This window comes from Tenrec ecaudatus, chromosome 13 (assembly GCF_050624435.1).
Source record: "Tenrec ecaudatus isolate mTenEca1 chromosome 13, mTenEca1.hap1, whole genome shotgun sequence".
NCBI lineage: Eukaryota > Metazoa > Chordata > Mammalia > Afrosoricida > Tenrecidae > Tenrec > Tenrec ecaudatus.
The window spans coordinates 31,030,838-31,046,227 of NC_134542.1; the positions used below are offsets into that span (position 1 = coordinate 31,030,838).

The window sequence follows — 15,390 nt, forward strand, 5'->3', positions numbered from 1 at the left end:
TGGCCTAAAAATCATTTTGGCAAGGATATGGGGGAACTGGAACCCGTATCTGCTGCTGACGGAGTGTCCGTAGAATGGGGTGATCACTGTGGAAGAAGTTGGGTGCTTCCACAAAGATAGGGTTACTGGGGCACCCAGCAATTCCACTCCTACGTTTACCCAGAAGAAAACGTACTCAAATCTTTCAGAATGCTCATGGTGCACTATTCACAATAGCCTATAACAGAACCAACCCAAATGTCCATCAATGGACATGGTTAACTAAAACTGCGGCACAGATATTAAAAACAAAAACCACCAAACCCATTACATTCGAGTTGATCCTGGCTGATGATCTTGGCAGTGACCTTTACAGATCACCAGGGTGTTTTTTCCATGGCGCCACTGGGTGGGTTGACTCAACCTTTAGTAGGGTGTGTGCCAACTAGGTGCCTGGCAGATACAATGGCATATTGTTCAGCTCCCAGAGATCAGGACTGAAATTGTGTAACTGTTGTAATTCTTTAGGTGTGACTTCTAGCATCTTTCTACTTTCAATGCCTGTAAATATGTAGCAGGGATATTTGTGAGATGAGGAAGTGATCACAAAGGTCGGCATGAACTCACTTAGGCAAAGTGCATGGTGCAAAGAGCAGCAGTCCACCCACGTTCACTGGAGGGCTAGGGTCCTGGAGAAGGCGCTCGAGCAAGCCAGTGGACCTGAAGTCTGGATGTGCTCGGGATTATCCGGGGTTACACCTGTTATGTGATGTATACCCCCCACCTTTTGGAATTGACTGGACTTGGTGGCCGTAGGTTTTGTTTTGACTGTTAGAAGCAACTTGAGTTATACAAGAAATTATGTGGTCATTCTTTGTAGAAGGGCAGACCAAAAAAAAAAAAAAAGTACAATTCTTACAATGTAATGACAAGTTGAACCACATTAAAAACCACATCTTGGCAATTTCCAGGAATCTACATAACAGATGCAGCTGCTTATTTTCAGCAGTTGCATCAGGTACATGGGGCTCTTTTATTCTTATGCCGTAAGCAGAGATCAGTCCTAACCCCTCCCTTCCCCTTCTATTTCAGGATAGTGTACAGATCTTAGCATCGCAAGGGACCTAGAAGTATGTACTCAAAATGCAGGCATGCATTTTATGGCATGGGAGACAGCTGCTCATGTAACTCCCTTCCTACTGGCTGTAGATAACGGGCAGTCACATCACCAAACCTTCAAATCGGCACCACTAATTTTTACTAGGGGTGGGGGTGGCGGGGGAAGAATACTGTGCTAAGTTTCACAGAAGAATGAAGCAAATGAAGATTTGTTCTTCTTTAGTTTTCAGTCGTTGTACAATAATACAACCTGTACGATAACAGAACTTTTACTCATTTTACAGTAAGTCCAAGAAAATATGGTTTAACATTCTCAAACATGAAAATGGAGATCCCATCCCCAAAAAAGAGACTTACAGAGTTTTTAAAAGCATGTTTATGTGACTGCACATAAATGTGTAAAAAGGGCTTTACGACAGTTGATACCACAAAGATTACAGTAAGAAAAAGCACTTTATGACAATATTTCACAAATCCACAAGGATCACTTTAATATACAAAGCAATTGCTACCATTCTGAACACAAAGCTGCTAATATGTACATAGTGTTAATAAAATGCATTATAACTCAGTACATTTTTTTCTCTTTACACAGATAAAGCACAAAAAGATTTAGATAAAAAATTAAAACAGGGATGGTTCCTAAAATGTAGGAAACTTTATTAGAAATGTATTTCCCTCATTATAGTTATTTATTATTCAACTCCAATAGAAACATCAGAGTTGAAAGCAATACCCTGTTTTGTGCTGACAGTTCTGGTGGGAGGTGTTCTTTACCTCAACCCTCAGGAAACCCCCAAACCACACACTGTTCTCTCTAGAAACTTCCCTGATTATTGTTTCTAAAAAGCTTTACGTGATACATTTGGGTTAGAAATAATCCCTTTTTTGGTGGGGAGTTTGGGGTCGGTTGACAACGGACATGTGGACAATCAGGCAGGAACAACTACATGGAAAACTGCTGACTTGCACTCGGCCGCCCCTAAGAAATATCTGTACTCACAGAAAAATGTTGACAAATTATTTCCCACTTTTGTTATAAATAATTTTATTACATACACAAATTGGAGTGGCAGTTGGATAAAAAATACATCTATAAAGCATTTACCAATTCAATTTAAAAAACAAGAAAATAACCTTCCAAAGATGATTGATCACTTCACCTGGCCAATTAAGATCATTAAGTTCAGGGGTTTCCCTCCTTCCTAGCCACTGCTAAACTTGCTCACGCTTACTCTCCCCGCTCCCGCGCTTGTCAGATGACCAGAAGCCTGCAAGTGCCGTCGCTCTGAAGAATGCCTGTGCAGAGTTGGTAAAATCTGCATTTTCTATCGCTTGACCTTTGTAGATTAGGGCATTTCCAGAGGACTGTTCACTTTCCTTCTACTTGCTGGTGAGAATAATTCAAACTGTATCATGTCACACTCCAGCTAGGACCTGCACTCACAGTACCAGAATGCAGACAGGTCAATATTTTTTCTCTGTGCTAAACAACTCTGCCTGTTTATAATCATCAACTTGTGACACAGGCTTTCTTTCTTTCTTTTTTTTAATTCTTTTAAAAATCTTTTTTGTAAAAAATAAATTTCAAGCTAAAACACCTGAAATATAATCCCCTCCACTCAAACATTATCTGGTCCCTCTTAAAGTTTGTCTGCCCCTGAGGACACAAACAAAGGCTTAAGCTACATTCACTAATCAATAAGGACTCATCACGAGCAGCTGAGTCAGATGGAACTTCAGCACCCTGTTTGATTTATTTGAAATTCTTCCATACTGGCTCAGCTTCAGGATATGTTCAACCCCTCAGGATTAACGCGTCTCCTCGCTATTGATTCTAGAGTCAAGGAACCAGTTCTTAGTACACACAGTGCCTGTGCCGTCAGTTTCAAAAGTCACCACCCCCCATTAGACAGTCAAGATAAAGCCAAGCCACCGCTGAAAGTTCTCTTGTGCTTTGCCTAACCAAGTGAACAATTTACCCACAACCCTTCACCTGCAGGCTCAAGAGCACACTTCACTTCTCCCGTCACATGAGATCCGTTTAATTTAGGTAGCATTTCTTTGACTTTAACAAAGCAAATGGAAAATGAAAGGAAATTTGGCAGATGCTTACAGCATGTGGTTTCCATGGGGATGCCAACTGCTGTGCCGCCTTTCTCTGTTCTGGGCAGATCCACGGGGATACTGGTGTCCTGCACCCACCCAAACCGACTACCCGCAGCCCTACAGGACAGAGTGGAACGGCCCCACCGGGTCTCCAAGACTGTCCATCACCATGGAAGCAGACTGCTGCACCTTCTTCCCCAGGAGCAAGTGGGGGGTGAAATGGCCAACCTTCCTGGCTAGCAGCCCGTCTCCTAACCCATTAGGTCCACAGGACTCCTTTGGTATCTTAGCCTACAGTCAGGGCGGGAAGTGAAAACTCAATTTAAAAATGGAAAGAAGTATTACTCATGTGAGCTACTTTTCCTTCCATCTTTACCCACGATGGAAAGAATAAACTAGGGTTTGAGTCCATCTGACTCAGCAGTTCTCAACCTGTGGGTCGTGACCCCTTGGGGGGGGGGGTCGGACAACCCTTTCACAGGGGTCGCCCAATTCACAACAGTAGCAGAATTACAGTGATGAAGTAGCAACGAAAATAACTTTATGGTTGGGGGCTCACCACAACACAAGGAACTGAATTAAAGGGTGGCGGCATGAGGAAGGTTGAGAACCACTGATCTAATTACTTGGAGTAGTCAAATTTAATTCTCCACACCTCTTCCTTTTAAGCAATTACCTTTAAGGCTGGCCTTCAGACTCAAAACACTTAGATCAATGAGAAGAGTCCTTTCAGAAAGTCACATGATTTGACAGGAGGAAGACAGGAAAGTCTGTGGACAATTCCTGAAGAGGGACTTTCTCAAGTTGCTGATACCCACATGGGTCATTTTAAAAAGTGCAAGTCACACCACACATTTACAAAGAAATAATGTAAATATAATCCAAATAAATACATAACTTTTGTGTTAGGTCAATGGGAAACAATATACCAACAATTTTCAGGGCTACAAATGCAATGGAATAAAGCCTCTTGAAGTAACTGACAAGGTGTGTGGACTGTTGGTGAAGCCACTGCTTTAATTAGAAATCTTAACTTCAAGATCTTAGTCTTATTTAGCTCTGGAAAAATGATGCAGACTTTTGATATCCCAAATAAACAGAAACCAATTTATTCTAGTAGGTTGACTGTAAACTGATCACAAAATTAAAAACAAACCTGAAAAGAAATCTAGATCAAACTTGCTTCAAGTTACGGTAAGTAAAGCATCCTGGTTTAGACTAACCTGCTCCTTCCTAAGCCTTTGTGTGACTCCACGTTGTCACCCCAAATGGTCAAAGAGACAGTGGGGAGTGGGCCTGAGAGGCATAGATAAACTTCGGCCAGATGATGTCTGATCGCACAGCCTGTCGGACTGGTACTGTGATTTCAGATACTAGCACTGCTTCAGACCTCCGATCAAAGCACATCTTCTGACAAAATCCCTGCTCAAATGAAACACCCAAATCTCCAACCCCCCCAGGTAATCCCCCCGCCCCTCCCAAATTCAGCGGTTACTTTGAGAAGCCATTTTTCAAAATGTTCTCACCACTGTTATAGCTGCCAGAGACAAAGCATAAAAATCGAGTACTTTTGGAGAGGGGAAGTTTTTAAGTGACTCAAAACATTTAAAAGTGGCAAGCCAAAGAAAACAGCACTTAAACAACAAAACTTAGTCAATCTTGAGTGCTGGAGGAACACAGTCTGGGAAACGACCAAGAGGGATGCAATAGAGCACACACAAATGTAAAATTTCATCTGACCTCAAAATCCTATAATACTCGGCATTCCTGACTCCCGTGCTCTCAGAGCTCCAGGTTATATACTGTGTAAATAGATCTATGTATGTACACACACATGATACAAATGGCATTCTCCCCCGAAAGTTCTCCATGAAAAGAGCACCCATGACAATATTATGGTTGTCAGTATGGTACTAGAGCTTGAAAAACTTACATGTATTGGATATCAATTTTTTTAATATGAATACATTGGATCTAGCCCTTTCTAAAACCACTTTTCAGTAAAACACTATCAAAACTTGAAAACACAAAAGAGTAATATATCAAAAATAAACCCCTTCCCCCTTCGTTTTTATTAATCTGTCCTAAAGATAAAAGTGCCACACGGCCCTGTATTTGTAAGGTGAGTACCAAACTTGCTATTTTCTAGAGCAAATCAGTAGCATATTTACAGATTCCTATGAGGACATTCTCAATTCCCTTTTGGCCAATAAGAAGAAAAAACATTTATTATTGGTAACGTGGCCACACGTGTTCTTGGCTACAAGACTTTGTAATAAAAGTTTTATGTTATTTTTTAAATAAAGCTTCTCAAAGTTGCATGCTTAAAAAACAAACACCTTTTTCCAATTCTTATTTTTTTAAATCTGCACAAAAGAAGCTTGATTTTTATTTGTACAAACTTAAATCTTCATGTCTATTCAAGAGTCTACAACAGGTTTAGCAACAGAATGCATCTCACCTCACCATGAACTGATTCCACAGCAGTGTAATCCTCCTCAAGATGACAGGCCTAGGCCACTCAAGCTTACAAACCCAACCAAGACATCACAACTGTCCTGGCCGTGGCTAATGTTCTAATAGAAAGCCTCATTGTCTTCTGAGAGAACGCCCAGCTGTAGAGAATAAAACTTGCTAACCATCAGGCAACTTTCATTTGTCAAGGTCATGACATTCAAAATGTTCAACTGGACACACTTTGATTCAGTAGGAGAGAATTATAGTTTGTGAACATGCTCGTGATTTCACTTGGTATCTGTGCTGGTATACAAACAATTTTTATGCTACGACTTTCCCCATTAACTCAGCAGGATAAACATCAAACTTTACAGTCGTTTGAAAGCCTTCTTGAGAATCTGGTGAAATTGTCCAAATATAAAGACTACATCACTTAATTCTTAGAATGATGCTCCTTCATAAACTTTGTTCACCCTTGAAAAAAGACAATGGTTTGTTACAAACAAAAATATATCATTTATAGAATTAAAAATTCTTACTTTTCAAAATGGACTCAGTAATTCTCACATCTGCATGTGCATTTTTCTAACATGTAAATAAATGTAACTTTTAAACTTTAAACGCATACCAACATTCATTTTCCAGTTCTCTTGACTCTCTTCAAATCAATTCCCTTCTCAAATGAAATCCTTTAATCCAACATTTTGTCAGTTTCCAATTTAAAAACAAAACAAAACTACCTTAGTATATCTTTTAAAGGGTAAATTTTAGATTTATCAGGCTTAGTGAAGAAAAAAATTAATAATTAATTGTGGCATTGGAAAGCATGTATGATACACACAAATGTAGACGGTAATACTCAGGAGTTAACATCGGTAGCCATGACAAAGGGTACAGAGCACATTGGAAAACTAAAGCATAACTACCCTTTGCAGGGGAAACAAAAAAAACGTTTCATGTGATTGACAATCCAGAAATTATAGTATGGCAGCCATTAAGTGTGTCCGAACATAATTTCCTCGTGCAGCTTATCTAAACAATCTACTTTTTACAACACCTTATAACTTTTCATTAAAAAATTCATTTGAGATACTGTTAAAATATGCTAATGTGAAAAAGATTTAAAATCAGTATTTTCCTAGAAATCCTAGTATTTCATCAGCAAATATATCACGGGGCTTCATTTGATAACGTGAAGGCTTTCCTGGCAGTGGTATAACCTAAGTGCAAGGGGGACAGTATAGTTAGAAATGCTTTTTTAAGTAAATGAGTGACAATGTAAATATTTTGATGGTGAGGACAAAAACATTTATTTAAAAGCCATGTTATATGACTCAAGGGGTTGGCTAGTGAGCATCTTTTTATTATTAGGAGTTTAGTACTAACTTAAGACAAAAGTTTTATATTTTAATGTCCTTTGATTTAATTTAAAATTCAAATAATCATGCTTGTGCATTCAGTTGGTTACTTCTTTTAATGCATTCAAAGTGGAGAACACATACAGAAGTGAATGAAGAAGCAACAACTGGCCTATGGAAGAGCTATAGCTAGCACAGAATATTTTTAAGGACCAAGGACAAGTTTTCAGTATTGAGAAAGAGAGTACACAGAAAATACTCCAAATTCATTTCTTATTTCTTCAACACCATACTGAAATAATTTTTAGAGGGCATTTTTGGGTCACAATTTTACATAATCCACCATGAAAAGGTGAGAACCATGCCAACTGGCAGTCAACACTCTTCATTGCACCTTACTTACTTTATGCCCGAGGCCCGCGCATTCAGCTCAAGAGGCTGGATAAGTCTGTCCCTAAGGCAATCAAGGAGCTCAGCACAAACCTTGGAATAACTTTAAAAAAGAGTTTCTTTTCGGCATTTCCCCCCATCAATTTGCCAGTAAACAAATGATTACTTCTTGAGGGTGGGGCTTGAAAAGCTGAAGTCTCTTCCTGATTCCTGGCGCTGAAAATTTCTTCAGGGTGAAGTGGAGGCAGGTGTTGAGACATTCACAGTTTAATGCAAAAGCACAAATGAATGAAATTCTGTAGTTGTTTCCAGGCAGTTTTGCGCATAGAAAAAAAAGAAATGTTTAGAAAATAAAATGTTTATTTTTGTCTTTCTGGTGTGGCCAGGCCAGTCCTTTTTCCACCTCAAGTGGTGAAATAAATCCCAAATTAATCTGATTTGTGGCAGTAAAGGTCCTTAAGTGCTTTGAGCTCCTCAATCAGTGTCTTGTTTTGGTTTTCCAGCACTGCCACTCTGTTTTCTAAACATTTCACATATTCTTTCTTCTTTCTACGACACTCTCGGGCTGCTTCCCTACAAACACAAAAGGACAGAAACTATCACCACTCTTATCATTTATTTTGGACTGGGCTATTTTTTCTTTTTGAAAATTAAATCAAAGCATCAAACATTTTTTATATGCTACACATTAGGTATTTGAAAGGATACTCTGAATGAATTTGTCATATAATTAGAAAATATAACACCATATAAGGTTGACTGAAAGAAAATCCCCGCCTCCCTCCACACAAAAAAACTCCAAAACCTCAAATTATATTTTAAAGTTACGCCGTTCACGGTTTCTCGTAAATAAAAAATATCCCACAATTGTATTGTTTTAGGACTGTTGTGGATTGCCTCACCCACGCCCCTCCAGTATGTTAGAATCCTCACAGCTACACTGTGGATGTAATGTTAATGCAGTGGCCTTCCGTAAGGCCACCTCATCTTATGTGAACATGACCAAACGAGGGGGAGTGTGCCCCCAACCTTGCCACTGCATCAGCGGCTCTGCACACAGAGCAGATTACAGAGATACAGAGGCAGCTCACACTGCTGGAGACTGTTGCTTTGGGAACCGTGCGAAGGAAGGAATATCACAGTCCAGAACCAGATTTGAATTTCATGCCTCCAGATTTGAGAAAATTAATTTGTTTTGAAAAGACATTCCTTTATAATTTGTGTTATAGTACACTAATTAAAAGGAAAGCATTACAAAACCGAACATTAAAAATCTGATCATTTTTTTTTAAAGCAAACCAAGTATAAACTAGTAAATTTCTTCTTTAGTTCCGTTTAAGGCAAGGGCCACACCTGACACTTTCCAATGCCACATGCCTGATCTTTTACAGCCTCACCCACTAGCCATGTTCATTACTGAATGAACATGGAAGCTTAAAGGAAGGTGGTTATAAGCCTTTTGAAAAATGAACAAAGCAGCAATTGATGAGAAAGTCCTCAGGAACAATATTGAGAGCAGACATACCAGGAAGGGAAGGGGAAGGTGGGGGGAGAAAGGGGGAACTGATCACAATGACCTCCTCCCAGGGCAATGGACAACAGACAAGGGGGTAAAGGGAGACATCGGACAGTGCAAGGCACAAAAAAATAATAATTTATAATTATTAAGGGTTCATGAGAGGGGAAAAATGAGGATGTGATACCAAGGACTCAAGTAGGAAGAAAATGTTTTGAAAATGTTTATGGCAACATATGTACAAATGCGCTTGACACAATGGATGTATGGACAGTGATAAGAGCCCCCAATAATATGATTAAGAAAAAAAAAAGCAATTGACAATCACTCATTTAGGATATGGGCAGTGTAACACCGTAGGTAGTAGGTAATAGAGTCGTCAGACCTAGTCTCTGGGAGATACTGGCTTGAAAAAGGTTTGTGTTCTTGTTTTACCAGTTAATTCACCGCCATCGAGTCAATTCCAACTCACAGCAACACATTTGAATTGTGACTCTTCTCGAGAATGGAAAGCCCAGTCTTCCTCACGCAGAGACTGACGCTGCTGTTAGGCATCCTAGTTAGGGACTGAGTTATGTTACAGTCTATGAAACCCTCAACGGTAGTTCTGCCCTGTTCTTACAGGGTTGCTATGTATCAGCATGGGCTGGATGGCAGTGAGTCTGGTTCTTTTGGTTTTACCAGTTAGGTCACCATGGGCAACTTACTTAACTGTACTTGCCTGACTACATAAATAGAAATGGTATTACCTACCTCAAATGGTTTATGTCAGGCATCCTCAAACTACGGCCCACGGGCCACGAGCGGCCCGCCGAGGACATTTATCCAGCTCGCCAGGTGATTTTGCCCTGTTTGTTTTTTTACTTCAAAATATGTGCTGTGTGCATAGGAATTTGTTCATAGTTTTCTTTTAAAAACTATAGTCCCTCCCTCCAATGGGTCTGAGGGACAGCAAAATTCAAATGAACTTTAAATACAAAACAATCTTACAGAGACCTTTAGCTTGGGAGTGTCCCATGGGTTCTCAAAGCGTCTATCTACATCTTTCTAAGAACACAGGAGAACAAAGGTGTGGAGACTAAATCGATCTATCAACTCTCCTTCGGTACAGAATTAGGATTTTATGACTCCAAGCATTAATGCAAACAAGTGGCATGTAAATTCTGAAACTTATTTGAGACATTTTTGGGAAAGAGTTCTTTGACAAAATATTTTCCAACACACTCCTACATTTACCCAATTCTGTGTTTCTATGAGGGGGTACTTTAAAAAGTCCATGGAAAAATTAACTTATTTCCAGTTTTCCATGAACTTTTTGAAGTGTCCTTGTACACATTTTATTGGTCCCTCCCTTACTCAGCCTTCAGTCTATCTATACTGTGTGCTTGTTTTCTGTTGCCTTCAAATTTGTGCAGGTTATTCTAGTCTTCATTGACGTAAGTTATGTTAATCTAAAAATATGCATACTGTTGCTGGCTTCCACCTCGGGTGGGAGTGCCACTCCTTCTAATACAAAAGGGAATTAATGAAAATTCATAAAGATTTCCCAACCACATCAGAGGCTGCACTAAACAACTGACAATGCCTCAGGGAGGGAAGAGAGACAAATGCAACCTCACCTGGAGTAGCTGCACCTGGACAGCAATAACAGTACATGGAGAACAGGAAAATGTACTGAAGGCCAGTGCAAAGCCTGGATTGAGCACACTGAAGGTAGTTCACACACTCCTGCAGGCTTTTTCTACAAAACCAACCTAGGACACTCTCAGAAAGAACTGCCAAGCCGAGCCCTAGGATGTACTGGCGTGGCTCAGTCCTGAAAGGGGAACAGGTGCTGAGTAGGGTGAGGAAACCCCACTGGGATCCTCTCTCTTCTGGAATACCTTCATTTGGGGGAGAACAACACTGCTGGCCTTTGGGCACTCATGAACATGCCAAAAAGACACCACACACAAGGTAACTTACGCTCTCAATGACCAAAGTTAGAACAAGCTGAATAACCCAACATGTGATGATAGCATTGGATTATAATGATAAAAGAACGAAGTAAATTTCTCCAAGTCCACAGCGATATAAATTAATCAGTGGCAAAAAACAAATCTTCCTTACATTATAATTCCAATGAACAAATGCAGAAGAAAAGCGGTACAATAGGTTTTGTATCAACTTGGTTGGACCAGGATTCTCAGTGGTTCGGCAGTTAGGATCTAACAATCCCTTCATGATGGGACCTGCCAACAGTATCATCGACTCCATAATGGGATCTGCTAAGAGCAGCTAATCCATAGTAAGAAGATCCCAGTAGGAAGCCACAACCTATTCAGGCCAAAGCACTGATGCAATCAATTAAAATCAAGTTTCCATATGGGTGTGGCCTGCTTCCCATGTAAGTGGATCCGGAATCTGGATCACTGACCTGCAGTTCTTTTAATCTGAACCCACAGCCAGCCATATTGGTTCTGGGAGTTACCAATTACCTGTCTTCTGACTGGTGATCTTGGGACTCTACCCTGATCTCCTGGATTTCTCAGACTGTAAATCTTTACAGGAGCAGAAAGTCTCATTTTCCTCTGCAGAGTAACGGGTGGGTTTGAACTGTTAATCTGATGGGTAGCAGTCCAACTTGTAACCAACTATATATGCCACCAGGGATAGTAAAATTAAATCCAAGCAACAGTATTTTATTTAAAAATAAGTAGTAAGTCAGGTAGCATCCCCTCTTTACAAACATTTTAAAAGCAACAGAAAAGATCTTAAATGCCTAACTTTCTTTATAATTTAAGAATACATAAGAAGCCCTTCATGTAAGTAGGAATACAACTTGTTGAGTTTATTACATGAAAGCTTATGTCTAGTATGATATCTGGCAGAAAATCGGTTAGGTAGAGCAACAGATACTAGCAGGGCTTTGAATCGTTCTTCCTAGTTCAGTCATGGCCTTAGAGGTGACGCTGGGACACACTGAAATCCCAGAATGGGAAATGCCATCAGCTGTTGCCTGACAGAAACGTTCTCTCCTATTTAGAAAACAAAGACAGCAATTGCAACCAAAATTCTTGATGAGCAGAGTTAGAAACAGTAGCTCAAACCTGGCAGCAGACTACACCAAGTAGAACATGTGTCCGTCCACAAACTTGACTGTCGTTGCGTCATTCCAACCCTGTAGGACAGAGCAGAACTTCTGCCTGCAGTTTCTGAGACTAACCATCTGTAAGGGGGCAGAGACCCTCATCTTTCTCTTGAGGAGCTGCTAGTGGGTTCAAACTGCTAAGCTTACCTCTAGCAGCCCAATGCTTAGCTCACTATACTCCCTGAAAGAATCCAGTCTGCCACTACAGGCTCCTGAAAGGGCTGACTCTGTCTCGTCTGAGGCTCCTATGACAGGGGCTTGACTTGGCTTTTTTTCCTAAATCATTTTATTAGGAGCTCAGACAACACTTATCACAATCCATGCATACATCAATTGTGTAAAGCACATTTGTACATTCATTGTTCTCATTATTCTCAAAACATTTGCTCTCCACTTAAGCCCCTGGCATCAGCTCATTTTTCCCCTCCCTCCCCGCTGCCCCTTCCCTCAGGAGCCCTTGAAAATTTATAAATTATTATTTTGTCATATCTTACACTGTCTGACGTCTCCCTTCACACATTTTTCTGTTGTCCATCCCCTAGGTAGGAGGTTATATGTAGATCCTTGTCATCAGTTCCCCCTTTCCACCCCACTCTCCCGGTATTCCACTCTCACCACTGGTCCTGAAGGGATCATCTGTCCTGGATTCCCTGTTTCCAGATCCTATCTGTACCAGTGTACTTCCTCTGGTCTAGCCAGATTTTGAAGGTAGAATTGGGATCATGATAGTGGGCAGGGGGAGGAAGCATTTAGGAACTAGAAAGTTGTATGTTTCATCATTTCTACACCACACCCTGACTCTCCTCCCTGTGACTCTTCTGTAAGGGGATGTCCAATTGCCAACAGATGGGCTTTGGGTCTCCACTCCACACTTCCCCTCATTCACAATGATAGGATTTTTTGTTCTCATGATGCCTGATCCCTTCGACACCTGTGATCGCGCAGGCTGGTGTACTTCTTCCATGTGGGCTTTGTTGCTTCTGAGCTAGATGACCGCTTGTTTACGTTCAAGCCTTTACCCCAGACACTGTATCTTTTGATAGTTGGGCACCATCAGCTTTCTTCACCACATCTGCTTATGCACCCGCTTTGTCTTCAGTGATTGTGTTGGGAAGGTGAGCATCATGGAATGCCAGTTTAATAGAACAAAGTATTCTTACATTGAGGGAGTACTTAGAGGCCCAATGCCCATCTACTACCTTAATACTAAGTCTATACATATATGCACATAGATATATTTATATAAGAGGGTCCTCTTATATAAATATATTGACATATGTACATGTCTGTATTTAGACCTCTATAAATGCCCCTTACCTCCTAGCTCTTTCCTCTATTTCCTTTGACTTTTCTCTTGTCCCACTATCATGTTCAGCCTTCATGAGGGTTTCGGTAATTCCTCTTGGTTACATTACCCTTGATCATGCCCTACCAGGCCTCCTATACCCTCCTGACCACTTATTTGGATCACTTGTTGTTCCCTTGTCCCTGGGTTTGTTAACACCAGTACCTTTCCCCCCACCTCTCCCTCTCTCATGTTCCCCCGGAACTGTCGGTCCTGTTGTTTCCTGCTCCAGATTGTTCATCCAGCCTATCTTATTTAGACAGACCTGCGGAGATAAATAACATGCAAAAAAACAAGACAGAGCAAAACAAAACAACAAAACAACAACAAGTGACTTGGCTTTTTCTTTATCAAGTCAATTATCATTCTATAGCATACCCACATTTTACAAGTGCAGGTCTACCTAGATTTTACTGTGCCTGATGGAGCCAGCTCAAAGCCCTGAATAAAAGCCAAGCAGTTTTATTTCCAACTCTTTTCTTAATACCTCAGAAAAAAACCAAAAGCTCTGCGCTCTGCTACTTCTCATGGCCTAGATGTAATTTATCAACACTCTGTGACAGCTAAGAATATTTTTGGAATGAAGAGGTTGTTCTGTCCTAAATATATAAAATTGCAGAAAAACAAACATTTCAACAGAAATGTTTATAGTTACAAAGAGATTCCAGAGTTGACCCCAAGAAAAGCCCTTTGGGTGGGGGGTGGCATCACGTTTTACAAAGAATGATAAGCAGTAGAAAGGTGAGAGGTAGTAGATTTCTTAACATGGCCCCCTCTAGCTATATTTCCTATTGTGGTTTTATAAATTCCAGCCTCCATATCTGTGACTATAATCTAAGGTGACCAGACATCCCGATTTTTAACAACTTTTCCCACATCCTGCGGCATTTTAAAAAAGTCCTGATTTTTGGAAAGAATGCACGACAAGCTAGGGTATACAGTTTTTGGCTGCCATGTGGCTATTTCACCAGGATATGAGTTTTATCAATGGTGTCCCGCTTTACCAATGTTAAGATCTGGTCACCTTACTATAATCCCATTTTGGAGAGAGAGCTTATTATGTTAATAACAAGATTATGGTAGGATATATATTCTGTGTCTTTACCTTTCTAGAGAGTGTAAAGAAGTCACCGGGCTTTTATTTCCATGGGGGTGTAGTCTCCATCAGAGCCATTCCTCTGCAGAGAGAGAGAACTCCTGGGACTACCAAGGAAGAAGAGCCACCAATGAGCATGGTTGAGATCCCTGCTTAAAGTGGCCATGGGGCAGAGCAGAGCAGAAACTATGTGACTGGGAGGCAGAGTGGCAGGTGGGCTTCTTGGCCAAGAGGTGGCGATGGAGGCCAAAGGACACGAAGCTAACTGGTTGCTGGCTGAGAAGAGGTGTTGATAAGGACTAAGGACTGTATCCTTAAAGTTTACGGATCCTGACCCGTGGTAACCTGTTTATTAATAAACCCCCTTAATTCTCAGTATTGTCTGTGAGTTTTGTGTGGCCACTGCAGCAAATAAACCCAGTACATAGGTAGAGTCCCAGTAGGGGTCAGTTGGTGTCAGAATAAGCTAAAAAAACGGATGGAAAGTGGAGGTATGTCTGACCTCTGCCTTATGGCAACAGAAGCTGGGCTGGTAGAGGTGGACTCTTTCTTCCCTGTGTAGCCAAAGGAGGTCACAAAAGGTTACAATTTCCCCCCACTCTTAGCTGAGTAGTCATGACCTGAGGTCAGATTTTCTAACATCAATCTCTGTTTATCGGTATTGGAAAAATCTTTCGGTGGACTGCAAAGGAATATGTTCACCAGTTTCAACATTTTATATCTTTGTACAATTGTATCGCCACATTTCCGTCTGTCTTAGAACTGTTTCCATAATAAAACACTAAAATTTTAATAACTTCATTTTATTCTGCTTTTTATGACAAAACATTTATATCTATGAATTACCAACACTTCAGATTGCATTGCCCATGTTTCAGAGATTTTGTAGTT

General features: G+C 40.6%; 1 protein-coding gene across 8 annotated transcripts in view; it reads right to left on the reverse strand.

Annotated features, from left to right (window-relative positions):
* CREB1 (cAMP responsive element binding protein 1) overlaps positions 1-15,390 on the reverse strand; it is a 79,183-nt gene that overhangs the window by 2,551 nt on the left and 61,242 nt on the right. For 4 of the 8 annotated variants that reach the window (XM_075529378.1, XM_075529372.1, XM_075529373.1 and 1 more), the window contains one exon: positions 6,145-7,985. In XM_075529378.1, coding sequence (XP_075385493.1) covers positions 7,841-7,985 — 145 coding nt within the window. In that variant the 3' untranslated portion in view covers positions 6,145-7,840. The other 4 variants (XR_012779361.1, XM_075529374.1, XM_075529376.1 and 1 more) reach the window with 4 other exon arrangements.